At 42.2% G+C, this 13,029-nt stretch overlaps 1 protein-coding gene across 2 annotated transcripts in view; it reads right to left on the bottom strand.

The window, feature by feature from the left end:
* Window positions 1–13,029, bottom strand: part of nlgn2b (neuroligin 2b) — a 61,341-nt gene that overhangs the window by 5,325 nt on the left and 42,987 nt on the right. The window contains exons 5-8 of one of the 2 annotated variants that reach the window (XM_070982253.1): window positions 4,977–5,162; window positions 2,258–2,523; window positions 1,974–2,127; window positions 161–527 (exon numbers count right to left, since the gene is read on the bottom strand). In XM_070982253.1, the coding sequence (XP_070838354.1) occupies window positions 161–527; window positions 1,974–2,127; window positions 2,258–2,523; window positions 4,977–5,162 (973 nt within the window). The remainder of the gene's footprint in view (window positions 1–160; window positions 528–1,973; window positions 2,128–2,257; window positions 2,524–4,976; window positions 5,163–13,029) is intronic. The other variant, XM_070982254.1, reaches the window with a different exon arrangement.

The raw sequence follows: 13,029 nt of genomic DNA, 5'->3' as shown, positions 1-13,029 counted from the left end.
TGGGTAACTTTGGAAAATAATCTTTATCTCTTTAAACCATCAATGTGCTTGTGCATTATTTAATGTGTTGAGTGCTTTACATAATACACCAACTTGACATTTAATAAGATAATTGCATTTAATGTCAGAAAGTCATTCTTAAATTTGGCATTACACTCACCCCGTCTTTGCAAAGTTGGTCCAATAAGTCATGACGACAGCGCTGAGCATGACATCGTTCTTGGAGAAGTTACAGGGGAACAGGTCAGTGGCTCCCACCATGGGAATCCCAAACACATAGGGGATCTCATCTCCGTGGGCTGCGTCTGCCCAGTCTGGCCTCGCCTCGGTCTGACAGTGGTGGTGGAAGGTATAGAAAAAGACAGGCGACTGGAACTCAGCGTGCAATTTGGCGGTGGCGACGGCCGGGGCCACCCACTGATGGTCCGTGAACAGAGCCAGGAGGGTCTTCCTACGCATGTCACTGTTGTCCCTGTCAGCCCAGTCTGTGTACATGAACTTTATGGTCTCCCTCAGGATATCTTTACCTTGCAGGAAACAAAGTGGGTCGTGAGCATGTATGCAGTCAGAGAGAGCTTGGTTATCTGGAACGTTAGGTGAAAGGTTTTAAAGCTCAAACTTTTTTGGCTGAAATACTGTAAATGTATGTAGCCTCCACAGTGGCGTGCTGTTAGCTGTTCTTTCCACTTCCTGTCTCACTGCATGGGCTTTCATCGCCCACAAAATGTCACAAACAAAATTTACTGTGGCTATAGTTTTTTATATGGCAAAATCGATGTTTTCCAACGCTACGTTACTGCGAGTTTCATTGCAGCAAATGATCTGTTCAATCAGTGACTTTCTCCAGCTACACAGCAGTTCACTGAGGCGAGACAATGCCACAAGCTGGAGACTCTCCGAGGGAACACTATGACTGACCAAGACAGACAGAGGCGTCAGTCGGCTAGTTTCTGGTAGCCTTGCCAGCTTGTCTCCTTACAGCAAAGTTAATCAGCGAAGAAGTGCATGACACAGGTGTCTCTGCAAAAAGAATCTACAGCAAAGAAAGAAACACAGCGAAGCTTGTTAATCAAGCTGCTGCATTTCTTTATTCACTGACTTCTATTTATTTTGGACACAGCAGTGCTTCATAACTGATACTGGAATACAAACTTAAAGTTACACTTCTATTATTGCAGATTTTTCCCGCAGATACTTTAATGTGTGAGACTCCCACCAGCTCTGTTCAGAATGTCTGTCTGGAAAAGCGTCAGATAATGAAGAGGAAATGATAGCAGATGAGAATGCTAGCAGCTATGGTGGAAAGTACATTTAAGTAGATTTACGCAAACACTGTACTTAAGAACAAATTTGAGGTATTTCATTCAAGTATTTCCATTTTAGGCTACAAGGGGAAATATGGTACTTCTGACAGCTATAGCTAACAAATATAAGTCATATGTTAGCCTATTGAAAGCCTATGCGTGCTGGGATTAGTTGTATGCATGGCATAATAAAAATCTCATTCAGTTATTTAATGAGCTTATAAAATGCAATGCATTGATACAGATTACTCCACCCAACAGTATGTGAAATGATTCAAACTATGTTGTAGCTCCACTTCGGCCAACTAAAACAGAAAAATGCTGCTTTCACACTAAGGTATCCGTAATAATGATCTAATGACAGGATGAAATTTTTGTGCTCTGAGTACTTTTACTTTTTATATATCAAGTACTTTTTGCTAATAATACTTATGTAGTTACAATGTTTACTGCCTGACATAGCTGTAATTGAGTCTGAAAATGAATGTATGTATTCATGTATGTATTTTACAGTGTAGCACTACTACTTTTACTTTAGTAAGTAAGAAATTATGCTTGAACATTATTTTAAGTACTTCTCAGTGCTCAGTGGAGGCCAACCACACATGTACAGTCAAAGATCTGAGCTTTAAATTGAGAATTTAAAGGTAAAGTAATGCAGAATCTGACCATCTGGGTATCCATACAGATTGTCCACAAAGTTGGAGATGGTGTAGTCAAACGAGGCGGCTGATATTCCGTCTTCTCCTTCGCTGTCGTCCACAAATTTCAGACCCTCTCCTTGGTTGACACCCAGCAATATGTCGTAGTTCAAGAACTCGCCCTGGTGTCACAAAGAGCACACACAGAGTGACATGCCAGCACAGAGTGCAGTATTCACACAGCACGAGCTAAGAAATGACAGACACAATGCGATCATTCACTGGATGATATGCAGAGAAATCAGCTCTGACCTGCTGCATGAGGATCTCAGGGTCATCGGGCACCACGTCCCCGTCTACCACAGGTCCGAAGGCGATGTGGTAGCGAGCAGGCTGGATGTCTTGGTCCACTAGCTCCCGGAAACTCTTCCTCCTCAGGCAGTCCACCAACTCGGCCATGTCCCCCAGAGTGCAGCCAACCTTCCTTGCCAGGATCTTGGTGTACATCACAGGCCGGTAGTTGACTGCCCAGCTGGAGATGGCTGAGCCACTCTGAGCGATGGCCCTCTGGAACAGGCCTTCACAGAGACCAGACCATATACAGCAGATACAGCTTCAACAGAAAACATACAATCACTTATTCTCTCTCAGCACAGCGCCGTTTTTTTTTTTTTCCCTCTGACACACTTTTGTTAGCAGCTGATGGGGCCTTCAAGGCCTTACAGTACGACTTCAATAATGCATACGTTGGAGGAGGAGCAATGGCAGAGTATTACATACGAAGCAAAAGGAAGCAGATATTCTGCCGCTTTCATAACTGGAGAAGATCTCTCTGAACATTAGGGCAGGAAAATGAAGTGCTTCCATTACATACAACAAGAGACAGCAGCAAGAAAAATGGTGACAACTCGACGCACAGCAGTGGGCTCGACGGCCGTGCTGTTTCAAGCAAGAAAGACAGAAAGACAGACAGAGAGAGAAAGAAAACTGCTCGCACTGTTGCACCGCTGCACTGTTATGTAAAGTGGCTTGCTGTCCCTCTGTTTTATCTGCAGATTCTGTCATTAATAATTAAGCCCCCCCATATTCTGCATGTGCCCCACCCCCGCTCCTCTCCCTGTGAAATCAATTAAGAAGCCTCTCAGCTGCAGCTCCAGCTCCACTCCTCATCTCATCTCTCCTCCGCACACACACACACTACCTTGAAAAACGCTTCACCCTCCAACTTTTTCTGCACTTTCTGGTTTTTCCAGCCTGACTTCAAAATGGAGTAGCAAAGCTTGGCCCGATAGGCGAACCAATATAATGATAGGATATGTTTTAAATACAGCACCATACGAAGTGTGTGAGACTGAAGGTTAAACCAGGAAGCCCAGAGTGTGATGTGTGTTTTTGTTCTTGGACAGCAGCGATACAGAAAACATTAGCTGGCAACTTGACGACAGCTAACAACTTGGCCAATATTGCCCAATTGTTGAAATGCTCTTCCATGTCCTCCTGAACGTTTTCCAACTCTTGATAGACAAAGAGATGCGTGTGCACACATTACAGTACAGTTAAAAAAATGCTTTTATTTGATCTGCTTAGTTTGTCAGTGTGAAGGTTAACACTGAGGTACTGTAATAACATAATCTGAATTCTTGGTAAAGTATAAAGTGCCATTCACCTTCTGCCTCTACCCACCAAATCAGAGGATTAGTGATCAAACATCTGGTGGGTATTTTAGAGATCTGCCATTCAGAAACAAACGAAAGAAACAGAGTACAGTACAGTCCTTTATAAGCAGTATACTGCAGTGGTTCCAGATGTGGTGCCTCGAGGACGAACCAAGGGTGCAACACTGGACATTTTCACATGAACTGCATTTTCATATTATGCTTTCAAATGTATCAAAACAGAGGAACAAACATTTAAATCACTCTATTAAAAACAATGTTGAATATTCAGTTACTGTATGATGCAGCTGGTAAGGGCATCTCACAGTTGCTGGTTGACTCAGTTTTAAAGTTATCCAGAAATAACGATTGTTAGAGTAGTGACTGAATGGTTAAATCTCTTTGCTCGTAGTTTTTGGTGGATATGGGAAGCTAGCTGAAGCACACCTCAATCTTTCTCTGCAGTGAAAAATGTCAAATGCAGATATGGTGTCAAATAAGCTCAAGAGGCTTCTTGAGATAAAGCAAAACAGGTTGTTTGCAGTCACATGGCGTTAAATTCAGATGGAGGGCAGGAAGTGAAAATGCAAGGGACGAGATGATGGAAAAGTTCTTAGTGGGAAAGTTTCTATGAAACTATGAGAGCGATTTTTCAAGTGAACTAAAATATTCGACTGCTACTGAGGCAGCAGATGTAACAACTGCCTGCTCATTCAGATGCCGCTCTACTGTAGAAAACAAATGAAAGTAGCCAAAAGTGTGGAGGCAAACAACTTTCTTGTCAGAGGTTGGGTCCACGACCTCTGACTGTCGTTTTGTTCTTTTCAAGGGAGCATGGCTTTTATTGTCCCATCGATTAAATGAGCAACAAACTTGCAACACCGTGGTGTGACAGTTTCTGAATGTCTCTGCTTAGAATCACCAAAGCATTCAAATTGGAATTGGAAAAGAAATCCAATTCAAGATATATTTGGTATCCATTCGTAAAGCCTTGGCCAGAGAGGATTACTTTCATTGGAGAAAGACAATTTTGTCAGTGCAGTCAGTGATCTTAGACCCTTGTGGAATTATGTTATGTGGGATTATTACATGGCTTGTGTCCCAAGGTGAGTAACAGTTTTATGGCACATAACCATCTGCTGACTCTAGCGCTGTCCAGACTGACAATCTGGCTTCCTTGTACATTACTGAATCCCTGCAGTTTTTCCTGTTTATTTCTGAATATTGTCGTACATTCTTATCTGGTTTAGGCTGTTCATTGAAATGACCAGCATGCTCTTCAAAGAAATACACTACCCACACTGTCCTGAAATGTTAATTTCCTTTGCGCAGGGTATATGACTACTAATGTGACAATGACAGTGAAGGATCTTTACCCTCTGAGTGGTGGGAGAGGATGAGAAGGTTCACACAGGCGGCTCCGGCTCCCGAGCCAAAGATGGTGATTCTATCTGGGTCTCCTCCAAAGTGGCCAATGTTTTCATTGAGCCAGCGCAGGGCCTGGATCTGGTCCAACAAGCCATAGTTCCCCTTAGCAGACTGGTCCCCTGTGCTCAGAAACCCTGCAGGGTAAATTAGAACAAACACAGAGAGGAAAAGAGACAGAAAATACAGATTATGTGCGGAAAGAGGAGCAGGGCAGGAATTTGGGGACACAGGATGACATGATCGCGTGCATTTACTGCCTTTGTTACGAGTAAAAAGAAGAAAAAATATCCCACATAAACAGAAGATGGCATCCTGTCATTGTCAGGAGCTTCTCTGCCTCCAACTCACTGCAAGTCTGAGGAGATTTCACACAGAAAGCTTGCCAAATTACTCATTTTTAATACCCACGCTGGAAATACAACACAGTTAAGAGAACTTGTCAGAGCAACAGAAGGCATGTTTCACCTACTTCCAGGACACACATTTACACAGGAGGTGCACACCCACAACAAGATAAAATAAACTGAACAAAATGTCTCTCTCTCTCTCTCTCTCTCTCTCTCTCTCTCACACACACACACACACACACACACACACACACACACACACACACACACACACACACACACACACACACACACACACACACACACACACACACAAACATTTACTTGGGTCACTTCTGGGGACATTGCATTGACCTCCATTCATTTCCTGGAGACTTACCCTAACAGTAACACTAACGACTACTTGCCTTAGCCTAACCCTGACCCTAATGTTAACAACTGACCCAAAATCAGCTTTTTCCAGCCGATGGGGGACACAGTTTCTGTCCCAAATTGGACAAGCCGTGCCCAGTTAGCTGGCAAACCTCTATCCGAATCTTCGTATGTCTTTGCCTGTCCCTCTGGATGTCCACCTCGGCATGAAAACACTGTGCACTAATTGTCTTCATGTTGGTCCACACATGCTGTGACCTGGTTGTACTTAGCAGAAGCATGGACACTAATGCCACATTTCCACTAGCACGGCTCGACTCGACTCGACTCTACTCTATCCGGTTGTTCTTTGTTTCCATTAGGGATAGTACCTGGTACCCGATACTATTTTTAGTACCTGCTCTGGCGAGGTTCCAAGCAAGTAGAAGCGATACTATATGTGTGACGTCAACAGCCTGTCGGCCACTGATTGGCCAGAGAGTGTCGTCACTGGTCTGCGACGTCCAACACCGGGAAACAATCCCGTCCCCTCCATTGTAACGCCGGGCAACAGCAACCGCTGACTTTATTCTTTATTCTCACTCGAGGGAAATGGCTGCTCGTAAAATATCACCATGGTCCGTCGACGAGGTCCAGACTTTTCTGGGTTTGTGTGTGACAAAAAGCCACAAACCGAGCAGCAAATACAACATCGCCTCGACGTCCTCCATTGTTTGTCGGCTCTGTTTGCGTTGCGTACAAATTGACGTCATGGCAGTTTCGCGCAGCCGTGGTATGATGACCCCGCCTACGTTGAGGAGGTACTATGAAGTACTCAATTGTAATGGAAACTCAACCAAACCAAGTAGAGTAGAGTAGAACCGAGTCGAGTAGAGCTGGAACTGTGTAATGGAAATGCGCCATAAAGGTGGCCATGTTTGCTTCTAGTCTTTTACATTAAGTCAGAATCACCCCTAAATTATTTTTTTTTTATCTTGAGAGAACAAATTAATGTTTTAATAAGTCTGTTAGCTCAATAACATGCAACCACAAACAGTGACCCAGTCTCGAGGAAACAATAATCTTTCTTCTAACCTGATGATAATGAGATAATGATCCTGAGAAACCGCGGCTTGATTAAATTGTGATCTATAGATAATAGGATTAGAGAATTTATTGGAGACCACAGCTGCTCTCAGCTTCCACTGTGCAGCATTTAGTGTTGGATGGGTTATTAAAAACATCACCTTGGAAGGATTACTCCTGGTAATCAAGATATAGCTTGCATGTTAATGTTTAATTGTATTATCCTTAGATCATCCCGGCAATTGACTGGCTCTTAGCCAGATGTGACTCTGACCCGGTAATGTATCAGTGCTGACCTGTGCCACTTATCAAAACCATAGGCATGTGTCTACGCCGTGGCTGCCCAGCCGAGTGCTGAGCTGCCTGCCACAGTTGCCTGGCAACTGTCCAGATCTTCAGGCAAAATGATATGGACAGACACTCACAAAAGCACTTGCATACACACAATCGAGCAATTCCATATTGAAGTTCACAAACAGTCAATGCAGACACGCAGTTGAGGGTGTGAACTAGCACGCTAGCCCAAGCTAGCGCCTCCTGTCATTCACTTTACAAGGGTAACATGAAGAGAGGAAATTTGGTTCATCTTCCAGCACTGAAGTTAAGTCAAAGTTTCCTCTTCTCTTCCTCTTTCAGTAAGTTTCTTTCTGATCCCCCCCATCTGCTGAGTTGGGCTTCCTACTGACTTTAGCGCTGAGAGCAGCAGTTTATGAGGCTGAACTCATGCATATTCAACACTTGTTTTAGGTAACGGCCAAGGAACTGTGAGGAGAGTCATCAACCTCCAAGTAAAGATACAGGCTGGAGACAGTGAAATGAATGGATGACAGAAAACAGAGGAGCGGTGAGCAGATGATGGAGGGAAATATTTACAGTATGATAACAGGCAGTGCTCATATATCTTCCCTGTCACTGTTATAAAAATGGTCTTTTAATGAAATCATGAAAGTATAATGCACGCTATCACTAAATGCAAAAAATGGTAGGAGCTTTCAGTGTTTCTCTACTCTGATGAGATGAGTCATGGCAAAAAGCCATTAGCAATTATTGATATTGTATTGTGTCTCTAACAGGAAGATGTAGTAATATAGAGAAACAGACATGTATCAGGCCAATTATCCAAAAAACGGGGCAGCAGCTTCACATCAAAGGGGCGTTTTCAGTATTTTGTGCAGTATTTCTACTGCACTGTATTGAACAACTTTATTCAGTACATTCACTGACTGTCTCTGTAGAAGCCTGCATCATTCACAAATTCACAGTCCAGAACTGAGGTGCAGTCGGTCATCTGACCGTTTGACGACTGAGACGGGAACATGCATCTGCAGAAGAGCTTTTAGGACTGAACAGAATGACTGCAGTGGGTCACTGAACATATTTCTGTGAACAGAGAAGAAAGAATAAGAGAGGGGGATGGTGTGTGTGTGTGTGTGTGTGTGTGTGTGTGTGTGTGTGTGTGTGTGTGTGGACATGTATTACTTATGATGTGGGGACATAAATTTGTTTGTGAGGACTGGTCATCCTTATGGGGACATAACACAAGTCCTGATGAAGTAAATCATTAAATTCTAGGGTGAAGCCTTGGATTGAGGTTATGGTAAGGTCAGGTTTAAGTTAAGATTGGGGGAAGGCTTGAGGTTAGGGGGGTTGGGGGGATGTTGGAGAGGACTGAACTGAATATTGCCCAAAGCTACTGTCAGATCCTAAAATGACAGAGAGGTGAGAGGAATGTATTGAAGGACGCATTATATAATTTCACTGTGACGTCACAGAGGGGATGATGACAGATGTCAAAAAACAGAGGGAAGATATTGTCTTTTTATAAACACAGAACAGGTGACTGAAGAGAGGAAACAAAGCAATGTTTCTGTATGCGTGAGTCACAAAATTTAATCAAGGAAAAGTGGAGGCACTATTATAAAAGGGGAGAAAAAAAAGCAGACGGTGAACGTCCTGCACACTGAAGACTAAAGAATCTGTTTTGATGATTGAAACAGAGCAGATTTTATGATTCAACTTTCGGATTAACAACTGTTAATGAATGTAACTGTGGATGAATATGACCTTTCCCCGTACTGTTTGCAGTACGTGCTGATAATTTCACATCTAATTCTATCTTTGAAAGTACTCCTGTCCATGAAAGCAGTAATTCTGATGTACAAGTTCATGAATCCTCTTATGGGCACTGTCACAAAATGTGCAGTGTAATGCCACATTCTCAGCAGAGCCTATGTAAACAAGCACACAGTTTAGATTATAATTAGATTATATATAGGGCTTGAGACTAAAAGTCTAAAGTATCGCTAGCACCCCCAAGAGGCCATTCTTTGATTCAGCGATCTCCTGCTGTGCTCACCTCTTGCACATTGGATTATCAGCACTTTTACACAAATCTGTTAAGTCTCCTTGTTGGCACAAGAAGTTCAATCTGACGACCTGCTGGCAGGTCCATTTCAATTATGTATCACTCTGTATGTCAAGTATACCAAGAAATTAAATTATATTATAATTGCACTTGCTGCTGCTGAACTAATGTCATTTCAGTACACCGCCCATAGGCTTCCAGTGTCACTATATTTATTACCTTACTTATCTCACTCAATTTTTACTCTCAAAGGCCCGTTCAAATGGTACCAAGCTGTGCTATAAAACTAGGCTGTCATGCAAATTTGAAAAGCAATGCTTCAAACTTCACACTGACACAAAGACGTTTCAAAGCTTTTCAAAGAAAGTTTCACTCCAGAAACAACTGATGGCTGATGAGAATCGCAGTCAGTGGGGATTAAACGCTGATCAAATGAAATGAAGTGAATCATGAAACGGAGCCTTGTTTACAGACAGAACCTCTAATCACATGGCTGACGATAGACATAAAGCTGCTTTAATCAATCATATATACTCATGAATCACATTTCCCTTCACATGTGTTGCCTTTGAATGTTTACGACAGTACATTGATAGTACATTTATTTTAGTGTTGATATTATATCATCGGGCCCTATTCTCTGGCTACACTGGCAGTTATTGGGGAGACACACATTAAGGACTTTCCAGTGTGTGGCTCTGATGGATGTCCGCATAGTATCTGAGTAGATTATCTGCTTACAGTTATCCTCCTAGTCAACTAGGTTTGTTACACAGAAATGGAAAGGTGAAAAGTCAACCAAGAAATCGTCTAAATGAGGCATTTCCAATGCTGAATTTGCTATTAGCAGCTGCTGTTTATAATGTATCCATGGATGCAGAGACAACTACCACTGGATCACTTTAGGCATTGGGTAATGACATCCGTGGAGAGTGTAAGCCACTCTAAAATATGTGCATCGTGTGTGTTAGGATTTGGCTTGACTCACAACACAGTTTGAAAACCTCTGACATAAATCAACAGTTGTAAGCAAGGACGTAACCATTCAGCGGTGAGGAGAGCACAGTTGTTATCTTAGGTACTCCAGAGACCTCGCCATTTTTAATTTGATTTTGACACATTGATGTGGTGTGTAAGATGTTGAGCATCAACTATGATTACTGCATTAATCATCTTGCTTGCATTTGACTGGTCCAGCTGTGCAACTGGCTGCCAGCCTGGGAGGCAGATCGGTGTCAGTTTTGGTCAATACGCCTATAAGTCATGAGTGTTCAATGTGAACTTAGCCTATAGATGGTTGCGACTTGGCAAGATTTCTGTTTCTATCAAGGATCTGAAGCTTCTAATACATAATTTTGCCATCACATTCATCACACTCCCTCATCACATTCTACACAATCACACTTGCAATAAGGCCCAGACTGCAGATGAATTATTGAGCAAATTGTTGCTATTTCTGCAAAGGGAATAAATCATTTCTAATGTTTAAATTGAATTTATTGATCCAAATTCATAGCTTGCACGCTAACCGAGTCCCAATCAGAATGACACGCAAGCAAAATGATTATGTTTTTTCTGTGCTGTCATCACAATCACAATGTACTGTAGGCAAAATGAGGGGACAGAAGTGTTAATGATTGCTTGCAGAGTGGGAAGATTGTGGCTCTGTGCAGGGAGTGGGAGGTGTGTTTCATTTGTATTTTTAGGGGCCGCTGAGTTGTGAGAAGGTAGCAGGCTGAAATTAATTGACAGCAGAGTCTGTCCTGGTTAAAAATACTGTTTATGATATATTTAAAGGGATGTTTTCGAGAACAACGGGCAGCACAATTTGAACTGTTGCCCAAGGCTTACTGAGCTAAGCAGTATTCGTGGAGGCACGGATGCTGTTTGACTTGACATGCTGAAGAAATGCAGCCATGTGCATGGCCTTGCAAAATATATTAAGCAACGTAAACTAGAAAAGCATAGAAGTAAAAATAAGTATAAAATTGTGCCACAACAGGTTGTGTAGCACATTATTTTTGGATAAATCATTTTTAATTGATTGATCTGTCCTGGACAACTGGAGAAAACACAATTGCTCCCTGCAGTTCTCTACAAAAGTGTTCAACGACCTGCACTCTGTCATGAGTGAGGCTTCAGCAACTCAGCTTGTGAAGAGCATAAACAAGGCTTCAACCTTAAAGCTGCGCTAATCAGTCTTTTTCTAATAACACTGGGTGAAGAGGAACGTTAGACTGACTTTATCAATAGTGTCATCATGTTGGGAATAATATTGTTATTGTCATTATTATAAATATTATTAAGTAGTCTTAGGTGATACCATGGATGTAATTATTGTGGCATTAAGCGATGCAGGTGAGTAAACACAAGCAGTGTTTTGAATGATTTCACTGACTTACTTGTGCTGTGCAAATGAAGCCGCATTCAAAACATCCATTGTGAGGAAAAGTTGCAGTTCAGGCTCATCTAATATGAGGCTATGAGAACGCAGCTAAACAAGCTTTCACTTACTGCAGGCCTTGTGGATGTGCCGCAAGCTGGCTTTGTGACGTTTCTTTGCAAAAGCACCACAAATAAAGAAACTGTATGAAGAGTGAATGATGAATGGATGTTTTGCGACCTTTACATATTGACAAGTTAACGCTGGCTTGCTGTAGACTGGAGAAAAAGACATTCCATTTGTTTGTATTGGCTCTCTTGCATGACACAAGCTTTAGTGGTGATGAATTTCAACCAGATCATGCAAATCGTGAATTTTCTGTTTCCTCGCTTGGAGAACAAAAGTGGTGAAGCGTCATTTCGGTGGGCTCCTGCAGCAGTACGCCTGCAGTAGTGATGACCACACAGTGAATTATCACCAGACTCTGTAGACCTACAGAGCTCACTGGTTTAGTTGTCCAGTCTGCAACCTTCATGTTCAGCTTCGGTCTTACTGTTATCATCGACCTTGTTTCCAGGTGCAGCAGGCAGACGTTTTCAATGAAAAGGTTTGATAAATCCCCTGCACCCCAGCACCAAATGACAGACAAGCAGAGTGAGCCACGAGCTGGGGAACATGGTGGAGCATTTAGCAGCTAAAGAGCCTGTTATTTCTCACTGCAGTTGGTGGAGATCAAAACAGAGCTAAAAGCAGACTAAATATTGGACTAACATTTGTCAGATGGTTAATAGAACGACTCAGAATGAATGCTAATATCGCTCTGTGTCTGCAGGACATGTAAATAAGCAATGTCCTGCGAGCAGGTTAACCATAAAAAAAAGATCCTCTGTGCTGTGAATGCTAATGCTGCTTGGTGAATAAATGCTCTTTCAAATGAATGTTAATGTTGCTCAGTGTTTGCTGGATGTTTAAGTGAGCAGCTGTTTGCTAACACACTCACCATAACAACATGATCAGGCGATAGTAAGTCAGTGTTACTGCTTGTTGCACTTTGCTCAAAATGGTCCAAAAAATCTAATGAACAGAGCACAAGTCAAACAGAGCACCAGTGTTGATCTAGTTGGGTGTCAGCACATACAGGACATGACCAATTTTCAGAACATTGCAAACAGTAACAACAAAAATAACTACAAAATTTGCTTGCTTTGAACTTATCAGAGGCTGAGTAACTGACTTATGTTAAGTCACACAGTATCACCCAGCACAATTACAAATATCAAAAGTGTATTTTGGCAGGATGATGACTAAACAATTGATAAGTTCTTTCATTCCATATAAAAGCTCTGTTTATTAAATGTGCTGGTATTCACTACCAAAGAGGTTGTTCTTAACTTAAAAGTAAAAAGCTGAAATTGGGTAGAAAGCGCTGGGAAACGTTTCCAGAAGAAGCGTTTCATCTCGCTTCCTGA

Source organism: Chaetodon trifascialis, chromosome 16, assembly GCF_039877785.1.
Source record: "Chaetodon trifascialis isolate fChaTrf1 chromosome 16, fChaTrf1.hap1, whole genome shotgun sequence".
Lineage (NCBI taxonomy): Eukaryota > Metazoa > Chordata > Actinopteri > Chaetodontiformes > Chaetodontidae > Chaetodon > Chaetodon trifascialis.
The sequence above is the reverse complement of the archived record's forward strand: the minus strand, read 5'-3'. Positions and strand labels throughout refer to the sequence as shown.